Source organism: Bacillus rossius, chromosome 6 (assembly GCF_032445375.1).
Source record: "Bacillus rossius redtenbacheri isolate Brsri chromosome 6, Brsri_v3, whole genome shotgun sequence".
NCBI classification, from domain to species: domain Eukaryota; kingdom Metazoa; phylum Arthropoda; class Insecta; order Phasmatodea; family Bacillidae; genus Bacillus; species Bacillus rossius.
The window spans coordinates 21,633,429-21,650,693 of NC_086334.1; the positions used below are offsets into that span (position 1 = coordinate 21,633,429).

At 33.6% G+C, this 17,265-nt stretch overlaps 1 protein-coding gene across 37 annotated transcripts in view; it reads left to right on the forward strand.

Annotated features, from left to right (window-relative positions):
* The window catches only part of LOC134532836 (RNA binding protein fox-1 homolog 1-like), a 166,018-nt gene that overhangs the window by 137,523 nt on the left and 11,230 nt on the right, over window positions 1–17,265 (forward strand). For 8 of the 37 annotated variants that reach the window (XM_063369784.1, XM_063369782.1, XM_063369776.1 and 5 more), the window contains 3 exons: window positions 2,587–2,653; window positions 11,075–11,095; window positions 12,167–12,270. In XM_063369784.1, the coding sequence (XP_063225854.1) occupies window positions 2,587–2,653; window positions 11,075–11,095; window positions 12,167–12,270 (192 nt within the window). Of the gene's footprint in view, window positions 1–2,586; window positions 2,654–11,074; window positions 11,096–12,103; window positions 12,271–17,265 lie in introns of all 37 variants that reach the window. The other 29 variants (XM_063369767.1, XM_063369763.1, XM_063369772.1 and 26 more) reach the window with 7 other exon arrangements.

Below are 17,265 nucleotides of genomic sequence, written 5' to 3' on the forward strand. Positions count from 1 at the left end.
CGTGAGGTTTACATGAGGGGAAGCAATAACTCCGTTCACACCAAAACATGATGAGGTTGGGGGGGGGGGGGGGTCCGGGGGCCCTCTGCCGGGAAAATATGGATTTCAAGGTACAAAATGGTGCTATTTAAGTAGTTTTCTTAACTGAACATTGACTATTCCACAGGTAGAAAAATTGACATTTTTTTTAAATACATTATTTTTGAAAAATAATGATTGACTTACATTATTCTGATAGTAAAATACCTACTCTACATTACTTATATACTAAGTGGGAGTGGAGTATCATCGTACGCCCACAAATCCCCCACGCACTGCCAGCCAACAGCCCGCGGGAGAGATGCGCGCGCCCCGAGAGACGACCGCCGACTGAAACGCGACATCGCCACCTGCCCTGCCGAACTGTGGCGGACATAGCCGAAGCAGTCGGCGGAAAAATTCCACAGTCTGCTTCGGCCATGTTCGCTCCAGTTCGGCAAGAAAGCGTTACCTTCGTAGCTTCTACCGCGTATTTTTCCAGCCAATCCCCTCCCTGAACCTTTGTACCATGCCACCCCCCCTCCCGAAAGGAAACTACTGCGGCAGCCTTCCTGCTGAAAGCGGTCCTGCCAGCGCTTCTAAACCTAGCAACGCTTCTAAAACAGCATGTTTTTGTGTCAACGAGTTCTTTTTTTATAGCGCACAGCGCACAGTATTGGGTCCCAAGAAGATAGTGTAAAAAATACATACACCTAACTGCACGAGCCAAAGTAAAATACTATTCTGAATAAAATATTTATTTAAAAAATACAATGTCTGGAAACTGCCTGGGCAAGCACTGCTTGCCTTGCTTGCCCTGACGAGACGCCACTGATAGTATAGGCCTATATCAAACCTTTGCTGAGCAGTGGATAATTTTGTACTGTTGGTTCTAGCAATAAGCTGTAGTACTGTATAGATTACTTTATTCTAAAGGTATTTTGAAAAGAAAATTTCAAATATTTGGGTAAAAATTGACATATATGTGCACATTCACTTTCAGATGAAAATAACACCAATTTGTGCCATAAAATAAAATCGCAAATGTATGTTTCTACAAATAATATCTAACTGGTTTTGGGTAATTTCATAACTGAACTTCACAATCCAGTAGATACCTATAAGCATAGATTTTTAGAACCTCTAAGAAGTGGTGTATTATAGTCCAATTAAATAGGCCTTTAAATAAAAATTTTGTAGGAAATACAGGAATTTTTGATATAAGTGACTTTGAAGTATTAGAAAACCATAAATGGAAAAAAAAAATAACCCCTGGGAAGGGGTTCAAAAAGTTATAATTTTTATTTTATTTATTATTTTTTAAGATTATTCAATAAGGATAAAATATTATAAGAAAAAGATTGGAATAAAAATTACAAAACATAAAATTTCCATAAAAAATATATTTGTACTTTTTTTGTTATTATTAAAATTAATGGAGTGAGAGTGGTTAGAAGTTGAGGGATGATAATGTAAAACTTAAAAAAAAAAATCATAGTAGGCTGACAAATTAATGAAATTAATTTTTTATATACTCAGAAAAATATAAACTTTTAATTTCAGTGATTTTTTTCCCTTCAATTGTTAATAAAAAAGTCAAAATTTTTAATATTTATTTGAAATGACTATGAAAGTATATAAAATTATATTTCTATATTTTTACAATATTGTTTTTCAAGCCTGTTAATCATAAAACTTTAAAGCAAAAAAAAAACAATATAAGGTTTTTTTATTATTTATAAATTTTATTATTTGCAATTTTTTTCTAATATTTTACAATATTGTTTCATGCTTATTACTTAAAAATTATATCATAAATAATATTACCTTTTATTGATAAACAATTTCTACAAAAAAAGTCTTGAGAACAATAATAACCAAATAATTTCATATGTCATAATATTAAATTGTATATTTTAACAATTTTTTAGTTTCGATAATGTAATTTACCATTTCATTTAGATTGTTTGTTCAATAAAGTGACGTAATTATTTGTTGAACTGTAAAGTTGAAAAATGTTGTGTATTTTACTGATGCTTTATCACTATTTTAGACAGTGTTTAGTTATCCATAAAGTGACCAAACTGCTTACAAGTCAAACCAAAAACCCAAATTTAAAAAAAAAAAATAGACTAACAGCCATTTCATTTATTTTCAGTGCTGTTTAATATGTAATTAAGTTAATTTAGCAGCTAAGGTAAAAAATGATGGATAATTCTTTTTTAGTGAATAAAAAAATTGGGAAAATTGACTGTAAACTTTGAAAATGTCAATTATGTTCAGACAAATAGATATAAAAAACCTGCAACAAAAGTGTAAAAATTGGTAACCAGAACTAATTCAAGCCACCAAACCTGTCAAAAATCTCACGAAAATGACTTTTTTTCTTCCAAATTTCATTTACTGCTACATATGTTGGTTTTGTGTGTGTGCTTGATGACCTTGGATCGTATGAATGAGTACAAGAAGCTCTAATATGTTCGAATAGTATATTGTTCTGTTGTGCTTAATGCAGCGGCAAGTCATGTAGAGTTAAGTGTCTTGATTCGTGCGTGATATTTGTTGCAGTAGTGTATACTACGATCCCTTCTTAGCGGCCCATGCAGCTACGGCTGATCCTAACTACAGGTTACAGGTAAGCATTCTATATAACATGGTTCAGTTATGAGATAAAACAACTTAAGACTCAGATAAAGAAGTAGGTAATCTGGCAACAATTTGAAAAAACCTTGTTTACTTATCAGTTTCACTATATTTACAAAGCTTTAAATCGTTAAACATAGGTACAACTTTATTTCCTTTTTATTGAGGTCTGTTAATATGTATTTTGCATGTTTTTAGAATATAGTTCAAAACATTTTTATAATAGCTATTTTTGTGTCATGAACACGGGTGCTTATTTGCATGTAGAATTATTATTTAAAAGTTATGATTGTTCAATTCCATTACTTGAATTATATCAATCTGTGTACTGCAATAGCTGTAAATTTTGAAACTGGAAAAATGTAGGTACTTTTTTTGTACTTAATTTATAGGTCATATTTCTTTTTATGTAAAATGTGACTGCCAGACCTAGCACATTAGAGTTCCATGAGAACATTTTAGTTTGTCAGCCTAGAAATAGTGTTGACAAATAATTTAATGTTTAAACATTGATAGTCTTTCTAATGCATATGGTGTGCATTGTCATGTAAAGTGTTTTTGTAGCATGATAGGTAACTCTCCACAAAATAGCATGTGCATAGTTAATAGAGCTTACATTTGGCGGTGTTCTGTATTTTCTGTTGAACACAATAATGTGTGGTTTATTACTTTTTTCTTTTGGCTCAATAAATCTGATTGTTTTAAAATAATGCTAGTGATACCATTAACTACACAGTTAACAATGGCATAAATTGTTAATTATTTTTGATGAAACCTGTGTAAGAACAGTATACATTGATCACTTGTTTATACAGTGTCTTTCTTTTGCATTAGATAAGTATGCATGTGGGAATCTCGTACATACATGTAGTTATAATCGTTAAGTTGTTTAGAAATGTAATTTTCGTGTTTTGATTCTGAACTAGTAAAAATTAATTTTTCATTCTTTCAATTTGCAAATACAGTATAGTCCTGAAAACTCAGCACTCGATAACCAGGCAGTCTGGATAACTCGGCCACACCCTGGCAGGGCGGGGAAAAAAAACCGCACGCAGACCAGTTCAAGGTCCCGTATTCCTTTGTCTCGCGCCACACTCCCACTCTTCCACCACGTGTTTGGCGCCGGTGCGCGCTCAGCCGTTCAGTCTACCTGCAACCTTTGCCAGGATCAGTCGATTTCTTAACTGCGTAGCGTGACTCAATGTGAGTGACTGTGCATAATGTGTTATTCAGAGCTGTTTCACAGTTTGTGGGTGCTGGACAGTACTCTGCGATGGTATCTTCCGTTTAAAGAACACGTGATCATGTCTATGGAGCAAAAGAGACTGGATTAGAGAGAAAGTGTCAGTGCATTGGCTAAGGACTTGGGAGTCGGCAAAAGTACGATTGGAAACTGGAAGAAGAAGAAGCGGGCGGAAATCGAGCTGTGATGTGTTAAGAGAATGTGAACATAAACATTGAAAGAAAGGAAAAGTATGAAGGAAAGTGACTTCAATGAGGTAAATGAAGCACTTTACATTTGGTTTCGCCAAGCAAGAGAGGACATGCCAATTAGTGAACCAATCTTGCAAGAGAAGGCCTTGAAATTTATTTAAGAATTTATAAAAGACAACAATCCTAAATTTGTTACAAGTACTGGCTGGCTTGATAGCTGGTAAATGCCTATAAATATATATATTACTTTTATGACATACTGAAAATCAATTTCTTTTAGAAATTCACGGTAAAATATTGATTGTGCAACATTCAAATAATCCTTTTAGTACTGATAAAAGATATTAGTTTATATGGTGAATGGATAGTTAATAGAGTGGAGCATACTTTAATTTGCTCAGGTTACCTTACTAGCCATGGATGGCACGCAAACAGCGATAAGTGTAATCACAAATTATGTAAATGCAAGCCAGACTTTGCTACCAAACTTTCAGTTTAGTACTGAAACCAGTCACATGCCTGAATGAGCTGTGCAATTTTCAAAGAATGGTTCCATGAAGTATTTGTTCCATCAGTTGAGCAGTTTTAAAATCTAAATTCTGATTTTGGACAAAGCGTCTTTGCACCCAGACATTGAAGAGTTAAATAATGTGTATATACAAGCAATGTTTTTACCACCCAGTTTCAAAGCGATTTATGCCAGCCAATGGACCAAGGAGTTTTGGTTAGTCTCAGGAGAAGATATAGGGGCAAGCTGTTATCCTCCCTTCTTTTTGCAAACGATGATGGTCAAGTTCTTATCCAGAACTTAAAGAGATTTAACCTATTGGATTTTGTTGGATGGGTGGCGGACACCTGAAACAAGTTAGTCATTAACACTAGTTCGTTCTTGGCAAAAACTCCTTGATCACGAGGTAAATGAGTTTGTTGAACATGATGCAGAAAATATAAACTTACTCAGCCTCCAGAAAAGAGTTCGTGGATGTACAGAAGCCGATGAAAATTACATCAAACAGTTGTTCCAGAATGATACAAAAGAACAAATTATGTCCGATACAGAAATTATTGCTGCTGTCACAGTTATGAAACAATGCCGGAAAATGATGAAGATGACATTGAGGACTCTACCGTACAAGCGCCTAAAATATCACACAGTGAGGGACTAAAGGCTGTCAAAACCGCCCTTCAGTATTTTGAACAATAAGGTCCATCGGTAATGGACTTACCGTCATCGTCTTCATGACGAAGCAGCAAAACATAGAGTAGAGTGCGGAAGACAACAGGACATTAGCTCTATGGATACATCAAGTATGTACTTTTTCTTTGTTTAAGGGTATTCGGGCAGTTTATTCTCTATTATATTCTCAAGAAAACAATACATACAAGTACAGTACTGTATTTTCTGAGGAAACACTCGTACTTATTCTTTTTTTAACTCCATTCCTGATAACCTGGCATTTTCACAATCTCTGCCACCCTTCGGTCCACATTGAGCGAGTTTTCGGGACTCTGCTGTATTAGAATAGGCCCACTTGTATGGTAAATAAAATAAGTAGATTTCTTTGTAAAACTTTCATTTTAAACATATCTTATTTTGCTAAACTCACTTGACATTTTGACCTTCTTAATATTGGTAAAAATTTTTTAGAGATCTCTCAAACATCACACTTAAACACTATGCTTTCTGGAATGCACATATTCATGGAACTAGAAATTTAAAATCCGACGGAACAATTTTGGTGCTACTAACGTGACATTTATTGACAGTCACAAATGTAAGCAACCTGGCGCTTATCTGAAATAGAAGGAACCAAAATACACCATCTTGGTTTCAACTGTGTTTAGGCCATAATAATTTTCTGTCATTTAATTTGTAAAATTTAGCCTCACTAAAGCATAGGAAGTGATTTAGTGGAATGCCTGAAGTTTAAAGAGACTGGGCACTACAAATAGTTCACCCTGTAAATTAAAAATGCTTGATGTGAATATTCGTTATTTTTTTAACTGCTGCAAATTATTTGCTAACACATACATTGGTTGGTCGTCATGCAACCCTCTGCTAATATTTTAGCGTTGTTAGTACCAATATTTCTTTGATTCCTTTTTCTCGAATCTCAAATCTTTCAAATACTAGAAATTATGTGATATTCGAGGATTTGTCTGGTTCATTCGTAATTGTTATGTGAACCTGCTGTTTACTTAAATTCAAGCACTTTTTTACTCCATTTTTTTTTACAGACTTGCATTTTGCAATGTGTATTATTGCTTTCAGAGCTTTAAATAACATGATAAGTAAAAATGCTCCAATATATTGTGCTGTAAGCAATAATTTTTTATCTGGAAAATGTCAGGAAATGTTTGGGTAGAACTTCTGTAGCCACACTGTTACAGTAAAACAATTAATTTATCAAAATGATAGAAATTAGTTCCCCTCAACTATGCAAGACTCACCTAGCCCTTCGTCTAGCTCACAGAATATGGCTGTCTGTATAGTTTCATACATGACATATGAGACGTCAGCTTACCCTTAGATACTCGAATGATTTAAGTCAATGCAGGCAACCACTACAGTCCAGTGTGAAACCAATGATGAGATTGAGAACACTTTGGCAAAACAGCTGACACAAGTGTTAAGATGCATGAACATAATACATATTTGTGTTAAAAACTTTTGATTTTGTCTCCAATTTAGCCTACCTGACTATCTTTTAATATCTGCTTAAGTACATTTTAATTTTTTTAGAATATACGCAGACACTGTGGTTTTATTAATATTTATCTTTATGTATTTTCTTTGTGAAATAATAGTTAATGTAGTTAGCACTGATTGTGAGTTGGCAGATATTCTTTGAACTATTAGGCATACAGTTAGGCAAACATTAACTATGTCCATCATCACTTGCATTAAGATACATTAAAATTGACAATCATAGATATAGAACAAGATATTTACAAACTAGAATAAGAAAAATATGCCTTGAGGAATTCAATCTTTAGTTTGCCTTAGCGGCAAACTAAAGATTGAGTTTTAAAATTTATTTAAAAAATATTTTTTAGGTTTTTATTTTTAGTGCAGGAAGAAACATTACTTTAAACAGCAAGTTTACAAATGACTTAGAAATTGGTGAACAGGAACATTAGAGGTTTTATTTCTATAGATAAAAATAGAGTAATTTAAAAAGCATTCAATGTTGTCCGTTAGAAGTTTAATTTAATTTTCATACAAATTTTTTTATTAATTTTGACCCTAAATATAACAAGTGTTTTTTTGTTTTTTTCCCCAAAGATTTGGCATTTATTTAAAATACTGCAAATTCACTCGTGCTTTACCGCTTTGCTGTCTTATGCACAATATACGTAAGCTAAGATTCAAACTGTTTAGATACTTTTTATTGTGCATGTGCACTACTATTTACTTCAATATTTCCCACAATTTGTCACTGAATGAAAACAAGTTATAGACATGCAAGCAGGTGGGAATACCTATCCTGTAAGTGTAAATTTAAAAAGGTTTTGAATGGTTTGCTGCATTATGAAAATGTTTGTTTGCATGGTGCATGAGCATGTTCTAGTATGTTACAATTAATCACTTAATGTATAGTGAAATTTTATGCAGTTTCTGATATAATTAATACAGATCATAAAATATTCCAATATTTTTGTGGACCATGTGTCCCATTTTTAGTAGGAAAGATTTAATATTTACTATTTTGTGAACGATTATTAAGTAAAATCTAGTTTCCTAAAAAAAAAAGTGTCTTGCTTTGTAACAATCAAACATGGTTGTCATCAGATTCGACGGGTTAGGAGACAGTATTACGTATGAACCCTAATGAAATTTAGTTGCGTGAAAGGGGGTAAAAAAGCATACGTTTCAGTTTCTGAGGCACAGTTTAGAATCTCTGCAGTTCGAAGTTGCAATGAAAGTTATTCCAGATCATTGAATCAATAAATAAGAAGACTGAGAATTTTTTTTAAAATACAACAGCCATTTTTTAAGCATGGTGCAACTGGAAGATCTGTGCACTTGAGGAGAAAATGTTACAACGGGTCTTGCCAAGCAGTAGTTCTTCACCTGGCATTTATAGGCAAGCTGCTTTTTTTTATTTATTTATTTTTAAAGGAAACAAGATTCATAAATTACTTTGTAGTTTCAGTGTAGGCGCAAGCACTTATAAGTTAGGAACAGCCATCACCTCCCCTGATAAACTGCTCAGCTGCTAACCTATTCGTGTCTAGCAAAAATTACAGACTCATTTGATCAGTTCAGTGCTTCTGCTATATCTGCACATAAATGTTTTCAAAGGCATTAATGAAATTAGCACTTCCAAAAATTAATTTTTCAAATATGAATGTTTATTTTTGATGTCCAGTAGGGAATTACGAAGAAAACTACTTTTTTAGAATCTGAGATAAGGAGAAGTATCAGTTCCAATAGCCATGTAAGCCTAGCACCTATCAGTATATTATCCCCTTGAATTATCAGACCTCCCATTGCGGAAATAACCAATCCAAATGAAATGACATTTTTAATATATATATTTGTTTGGAATATTTCTCTCCTTTGTAAGCTACTTTCTAGCCAAATAGATTGGCAGATACACAGATAAACTACATGCTTGGAACAGCTTCTCAATGTTTTGTACCTAAGAATTTCAAAATATATTGTCTTAAATCACAGAAAAATGACAATAAATCATTAACTATAAATAATAGGTGCTGATATTTATTTTAGGTAGATTTCGAAGAAAGACTATTTATTATAGCCGTTACCGTGGTGCGACTTTCGGGAAATTTTATTTAGTTTTTGGATTCTTGGTTCCATAGACTCCAAGCCATCGTTAACTCAAAAGTTTATATATATATAAAATCACATTTTTATGGACACGATAAACTGCCATAAATTTGCTGAAATCATTTACAAACTGATAATGGAAAATTTTGGTCAAGTTTTTTTTTATGGGCAAAGTCCGACCTAAGGGGTTTAAATGGGGAAAGTTTTTCTGAAAAACAGAAAAATTGTTATAACTCCCATAATATGGCTAATATTGCTTCCGTTTGAACATATTACAACTCGTAGGAGTAAAGCCCACCACACACGGTACATTTTCTACTAGTTTGCTTACTAGAATGCTTACTGGTTTCTGTACTGTGTAGGCTACAAGCTGAAACACTAGGTGCGCTACAAGTTTCTGCTGCACACGATTCTAGCTGCCTTAACTAGTTTTGTTAAGAGAATATTCTCCACAACAAATTTTTATTATGATAATTCACATTGTATACTGCATACAAACAAAGCTCTTCTTTGTATGCATTTATTAAAACGAGGCGTTGGTCATTTACGTCCATGTTTATCACAATATGCGCGCTTAAAAGTGTAAACAACCCCTCATGCTGTTTTCATGAGTTCTGATTGGCCACTCCTTAAATATTGGAACACAGCAAGCAACGAAAATAGGACGCAGTCTATTACGCAAAACCAGTAGCCCAGCTAGTACAGCTACTAGTATCCAGTTTGAATTCGAGTGAAATAACTAGTAGTAGAGCCAGTACGACTCCTAGCTTACAATATTGTAAGGAATATTGTACCGTGTGCGGCGCGCTTAGTACCAAAAACCTTTGTCTAAATATATTTTTGATAAAACTGAACATAACTCCAAGGGGTGGAAAAAAACAAGGGTTATAGGACAAAAAAAATTCATAACACCCTTAGTAGGGACACAATCGGATCCATTTAAATTGTTTGTAAATTTTATAATTTTTTTATCTAAAACTTTTGTCTGAAATAATTTTTGATAGGAAAACCATTGCTGCAAGGTTATAAAACAAAGGGGGAGGGGGGGGGGGTAGAATTAAAACTAATTCATAAAATTTGTACCATGTACAATATTAAATCCGTTCTTATTGATAGGCATTTTACAAATGAAAAGAAATAAATATTCAACATACTAGACCTTAAAATTTTAAAAGCATAGCCTTAACATTAAAAAGGTCATTTATTTATTTGACACTTAATGTGAACCAGTAATTTTTTAATTTTATATTTCAGAAAATAAACATTGATTCAATGAAAATTAGTCTTATTTTTTTTGTGGGATATATTTTTATTTATTTGCAATGTGGGAAATAACTCTGTTAGAAATGATGACAGCCATCATTGCATACATTTTTAAGTCTCAGAAAACCTAGACTGTCTCTTATGAACAAGGCACTATTTACGCTTTAGTTTGGAAACAGTGTCTCGTTTAGTCTTAGTATATATCAGCAAAAATGAACTTTAAGAAGTAATCCTAAAATACGCATGGCATTAGTAAGGTGCACATGGGACATGATTGAATATAGTTATTTACAAGAGATTTTTAAAAATTATAATTTTCCTATTTTTAAATTTATTGTGATTTTTTTTTTACTTTGGCAATGGAATTATTTAGTTGTAAGATTATGCTTCATGGATTTAGAAAAATAAATGAGTTAATTATGCTACTTTATATTTTTTTTGTTCAGGTCAGTAAAATGTGCATGGCACGTAATGCATCACGTCTTGTCTTTGGGAATGCATCAGTGTAGAGTTACAGTGTTCAATCCTGCTTACATGATGTGATTTTCAAATACTGATTTTGACAAAGCCATGTGGTAATGGTATACACTTGATCTGTTCATTTGCTAACTATCTTGAGCTACAAGCTATAAATTTTATTTCTGGATATTAAGCATCTCAGTTTTGAAGAACCTTTTAATATATTTTAGTTTCAGCCATTTTGAATGCACAATGGTGTAATATAATACTAAGTCTGATGTTTAAAAACTAAATGCTCAAAAGGAGAATATTACTAGTGAAAGATTTGAAATTTCCTTACAATTTTATTGGTTATAGTTTTTTTTTTTCTAAAATAACAATGATAACCAAAGTGATAAATGTGTCAGCATTCGAGGCCTGTAATCACGCATGTAAGCTGAGAGTTGTCTGTGTCTGTTTCAGGCGAGCAACGCTGCAACAGAGGTAACTTGATGTTTGACATTTTGCATACTAACACCCTTAATCCTGGTTATTCCCACCTGCTACCTGCCTGCATGTGTCGGTGACGTCCCTTACTGTGCATTGCATTCTTGGCTTTTTTGTTTGTGTTCTGCTGCTTCTCTCGGCTTGCGACTTAACAAAACAGAGTCCACAGTTTGTCATCAAGGTACTGGAATAACTACTAATTTAGCACTTTAAGTTGGCACTTGTGCACACGGTGGTAGTGGTCACAGTTTCGATATATCAGCTGGCTTTTTTTCTCCCCCACGTAGTGTCTTGTAGTCATTCTGGTGTTTCATTTGTGTCCATGCTGCTTACAGTTACTAACATTATTGTGGTGGTCGTTACTCAACCACAACTAATGGTGGACATTGGTGATTAAATGTGTAGTGGAAGAAACAGGGGATTAGTGTGTTGGCATGACAGTTAGATTTAGACTTATAAATAATTAACTGGTAAAAGAAAAAAAAACATTATTGTACAGTATTTACATAGCCCATAGTGTGTTGTGTGTGCCAAACGTCCTGTTGGCAGTACTTTTTATTATAGGCTGGTTTTTATTAGATTATATCATACTAGATTGTGATTTTGTAGCTTTGGAGTTTGAAATCTGTTACAGCCTGAGTTTGTGAAAAAAATTTTATTCGTGTCCTTATGCTGTTGAATTACACTGACATGAAAAAAACTTTGCTATTTAGTTAACTTATTGTGTAAATAATAGTTTAAAATTTTATCATAATATTTTCTTCTCATTAATGCTTCATGTATAGACATTTATTTATCAGAAAATTCTCAGCATCTTCTTTTCATCCAAATGTAGGCCCCTGTAATTTAAAGAGAGAATCTGCATTGATAGTTTGGGAAGTCTCATTTTGGAGCCAGTGCAACTGTGGACTCTGCGTAGGCGAGGCGAGGCAAGCGTAGCGTAGCCGTAGAAGGCTCGTCTGCGTGCCGGAGAGCTACCTCTGCATGCAGGGCGTGGTGTTTCAGGCCGCTGCTGCAGCCGCCGCCGCCTCTCCGCTACTAAAAACTCCTCTGTCGACTGCCCAACAGGCGAGTTACGCTGCTGCAGCGAGCTACACGGCCGTCGCGGCGAGGGCGTACGGAGCAGCGGCCGCAGCTGCCCAGCCCGTCGCTGGCTACGCCGCCGTCGCAGGGTGAGCACGCGAGGGCGACGGGCGGCCCCGCCCCCTCTTCCTCCTCCCCGTCGTCTCTGTCGCTCGTAGGCCCGACGCTCGGCCAAAAACATCAGCAGGTTACAGATTTACTGTGTGTTTCTGTCTGAAGTTGCTAAAAGATGGAGACATTATTTTTCACCATTTTACATCTTCAGTACTTCAATATTGTGTGATAGCAGTAATAGTGCCTTCCAACAAATATAAAATATTAGCGAATTTATACTACCTTACAAGCTTGGCATATAAATAAAAATATCACAGCGGATTGACTTGAAAAATAATGCTGAATAAAGATGGCATGTGGTTAGCTGTGAAAAATTAATATTCATGTAAAGTATAGTCAATTATGTTAGCATGAGAAATCATCACACACACTGGAAACTTTTTTTTTTTTTTTAAATTGTATTGTGTCTACAGCATTCTGTTGGTAATTCAATAATAGTGTATGCTTGATTAAGCAAAACTGTGGAAGGTAAGCTACCAAGTAGACGGCTGTGTGAAGCCGTGAAAGTAAACATGTACGCAGACAAGTGTCAAAAGATTTTAATGCACGGCCCCTTAAGAATTTGCATGGCGGCATTCACTTACTAACAAGTGCAAATGTAAAATACTTAAAATTAAAGTATATTCTCGAAATACAATCTTCTGTTGAAAATAAATTTGGTCAAACAATTTTAGATGCCTGCAAATACTATACTCTTTTTAATTGCAGAAGTTTAGCTTTGATTTAATTATTTTACTACATTAGGTAAATTGGAAATAAAACATTAGCTTATTGTGATCATCTGGGGTAAGTAGACAACAGAAGTTCCTGTTAATTTTACATGAATATTCAGGTAAGTTTTTGTGACGTTAATTTCTAATGTGTGTATTAGGTATTACTATTTTGGTTTATTTTTGGTTGCGTTTTACCATGTTCACACTTCTTTATTGGAATACATATATTTAGTGTTTGGCAGTGTGTAGTGAAACACCTGAAATAGCTTAGAATTAATTTACTTTTTTTTTATTTATTTTTTATTAATTCAGTGTATTTGTCTTCTAGGTATTTTTTTCCCTCCTCTTAACAGTATTTTTGTTGACTAATAAAAGATTCAAAACACCATATTTTACTACCTTTTGTTATTGTTAGTTTATTTGTTTAGGAAGAATACATGGATGATGATCATAATAATAATTATAATAATAATAATAATGGATGCAATTATTGTTCCACATAAAAAATCCAATACTTTAAAATTAGGGATGGGGCGAATCCTGATTTCCTCGAATCCGAATCCTAACTCGAATCCTCGACTGGAATTGCCGAATCTCGAACCCAAACCCGAATCTTTTAACAGATGATATCCACATATATAATGTAAGTGAGATGTATTCTGCTTGCACTAAAAGTCTCTTGACTTTATTACATGTATTTTGGTACATTTCTGGTATAAGTGTATATAAAGCCAACAATTTTTTCTTGAGAAATTTCAGTTTTAGTACAGATTAGCGGTTAGGATTTTTTCTATAAATAAGCTAGAGGTCTGCGAGCCTAAGAATTTTACTTCGAGCCGAGCTCGAGCTTTTGTGGTACAGTTACACTTTTGGGAAATTATTTTTATCTTAAACTTAATATCATGTTTGAATAAAGTATTAAAATGAAGTGGGCTTATTAATTTTGGGTAACTATTTACAGAGTGTGTTTACATTTTGCACTGCTAGAAAAAAAAGAACATTTTTTTTCATTGAATCTTACCTGTTTCCATTGGTTCATTAATAACTGATATCATCCAACTAACATAACCAAGTATATGTTTGTGTAAATGTAACATATCTTTGGAAAAATTTCACCGTTGTCAATTTTTCTGGAGTCCTTACTGAGCTTCAACAAACTTAGCACCAAAAATCATGTTGTTTGAAAAGTACATTCACATTGTTTCAACATTTCCACTTTTCAGCACAATAATTCTGAGAGAGATTGTCACAGAGTATTAAATTCTGTTCTTTAATCTATCATGCAGAACAATAATTTGTTCTGCACGTTCAGGAGTTAAATTAGCTCTACGATTGGAGATAGTGTTTCCAGCAAAAGAGAAGCGTCTATCGCTGGCAACCTGCTTGGCTGGAATGCTTTAGTAAAATTGCTTAACCTCAAAATTAGTGTCATAAATATGTATCTGTAACTGGTCATTAAAGTTTAATCATTGAAAGTAATAAAAATAAAAACATTTTACTTCATTCAATATACACTTGCAAAAAAAAACATACACACAATAAACCTACATGGAAATTAAAGTCTTTTTCAATATCCTGCAGTCTGAAATATGTTTACTCATGACATTAAATGTAGAGCTGTATTGAAGAAGCCGATTTTGCCAATATTTAGTTGAATCAGCAATTCTGCCGACTTCCGATACAGTACGCTCGTTAATTTTCGGCCGATATTACTGAAAAACGAAAGAGACTGCCATAACCTAAAAATCCACGAGTACCATTTTCACTTTTCGTAGTAGTACTGCATTCATTCAGATTGCATTATTTCTTAGCAACATGTGCCAACCGTACATATCAAAGTTTAACATCCTTTTTTTTTTTTTAACAATGTTCTTTAATTCAATATGTCATAAATAAATAATACATTACTATCACGGTAAATATACATCTCAGTTGTTACGGTAACTATAGTGCAAATATGGTAGCTATCATGCTTCTGTAGTAATTATGGTATTCTACAAAGAATCTTTAGTTCTTTTTATGGTAATTATCTTAAAATAACTATTGGGTTTGTACTGTAGTTATGGTACATCATCCATATTTCTTCGTATGTTGTTGTTCATTTGTCTTTTCTTCATATTTACGTGTGCCATTATTTGAGACAAGAAGATTCAGAAAAAATTTTAACGGACATTATATCACACATTTAATGGCGTAAATGACGAGACCTCGGGCGATTTAAACGCTTTATACGGAAAAACCTACCATGCGGGACCTCGTAAGCGAGTTTTACTGTGTTTTTTTCCCGTAAATAGTAAAAACCGAATCCTTTGACGAATCCTTTATCAGACCCGCCGAACCTTCGAATCCCTAGGATTCGGCGGATTCGGCGGATATTGGATTCGGTCGCCCCATCCCTATTTAAAATAAAACTACTTTAGTTCTTGTATTGTTACTGCAATTTATTAGTACAGTAAAACCCCTTATTTGCACTTTTCAGGGAACCCCAAGGAAAAAGTGTAAATTGCGGGAAAGTGTAAATTGTGGGAAAGCACTTTTATTGGCAGTTAATGCTAAATTTTAGCTTAAAAAAATGTATCAGCATTTACTGGTGCTACAAGACAAACAATAGTTGTTTACAACACATTTAGGGCACTGCAAAAATATAATTTTCTTAAATATAAAAAACAATGCAACATAAAGCCTACATTAAATTTTCTCTAGTACTGTTTTATAGGTATAGTATAAATTCAACGCATTGGGCAGCATTTGCTTCAATAGAACACCTATTTTTAATTATTGTGTTTAAAGTACTAACAGGAATATTCAGTTCCTTGGCCAAAACCACTCGGGTACCCACATGCTTGTCAAACTTCTCAATAATTTTAATTTTATCTTCAATAGATAAAGTATTTCGTGGAACTTTATACCTATCCATCTTCAATCAAAATCTTGCCATAAATAATATTGTGAACGATAAAAAAACACGTGCTAACCAAAACGGACGTTGACTAATGTAAACAATGAAAGCCATCATAGATATGTACTGTACATAATGCAGCACTACTAAATATACGTACTGTGTATGAGCGCTTTCCGGTAGTATCGATAGCTCAGCGCTTCGGACTATGCTCTGCTACGAGAGTGCTCTATGACACCATAAATAAAACCGTTTGTGGTTCTGCTACGAAAGTTCTCTATGGCAGCAAAGATTAAAACGTTAGTAGAGGAGAGGCACCATAGAACTTGTCGATACATCAAAACGAAAGGTTACAGACAATAGGCGAACTACTTCAAACTTTTCACATCTATGACTAACGTGACGAGTATTTACATTTTTACCGTGTTTTGAAACGTACATTCCGGGTTTTTTGGTTACGTAGCGGTGTAATTTCAGGGAAAATGCAACACGAAAGTTAATGTACAATAAAACGGACCTACATAAAATGACGTTATTTGCGGGAAAACGTAAATAATGAGAACGTAAATACGAGGTTTAACTGTATTTATGTATTAGTTTCCAGTGGGAAATAACAGAACTGCATACATACACTAAAAAGTTATTTAATTTGGCACATTTGGACCTTGGTTGTGTCAGATTAGTGAATGTCAGTACAGTTTTTAACATGAATAGAAAAGAAAAATTAATTAATAATAATATGCAAGTTAACGTGAATATGATAAGTCGTTCAAATATGTGTTATTGAAACATTAAGTTATATAATTATCTTTTTTCCAAATAAATTAATACTTTCGAAGACATATACAGCGGCTATCATTGTCAAAAGAAATTCTAAACACTGAGTTGTGCCAGACATTGAGAGATCTGCCAGCACAAAGTCTATTTACCGTAGTCTGTTACAAGAAAATAAGTCCTTTTATTGTTAAAATGATGATATTTTTATTAGCCACATATCTTTATTAAAAAAGATACAACAGAAGGGCATATTCAATGTATTGTCTCCAAAAACTAAGCATGAAAACAGAATTAAAATGTATACATTTAAAAATAAAACAGTACCATACAAGAGCTATTATGACCATTAATTGTGCCCAAAAGAAAAAGCATAATAAACAAGCAATCACGCCTAGCTTTTAGCAAGTTGCAAGCGTGAAATTCATGTTCAGTGACCCATCATTAGAATATAACAAGTTTTAGAATCAAAACTAAAATAATTTTGTTAGCATCATATCTTCCAAACAAAATTTTACCAAATATTCCAATATTTTGTATCTCATTATTGTAAAAGAGTTACATTTGCTTTGTTGAGAAAATCA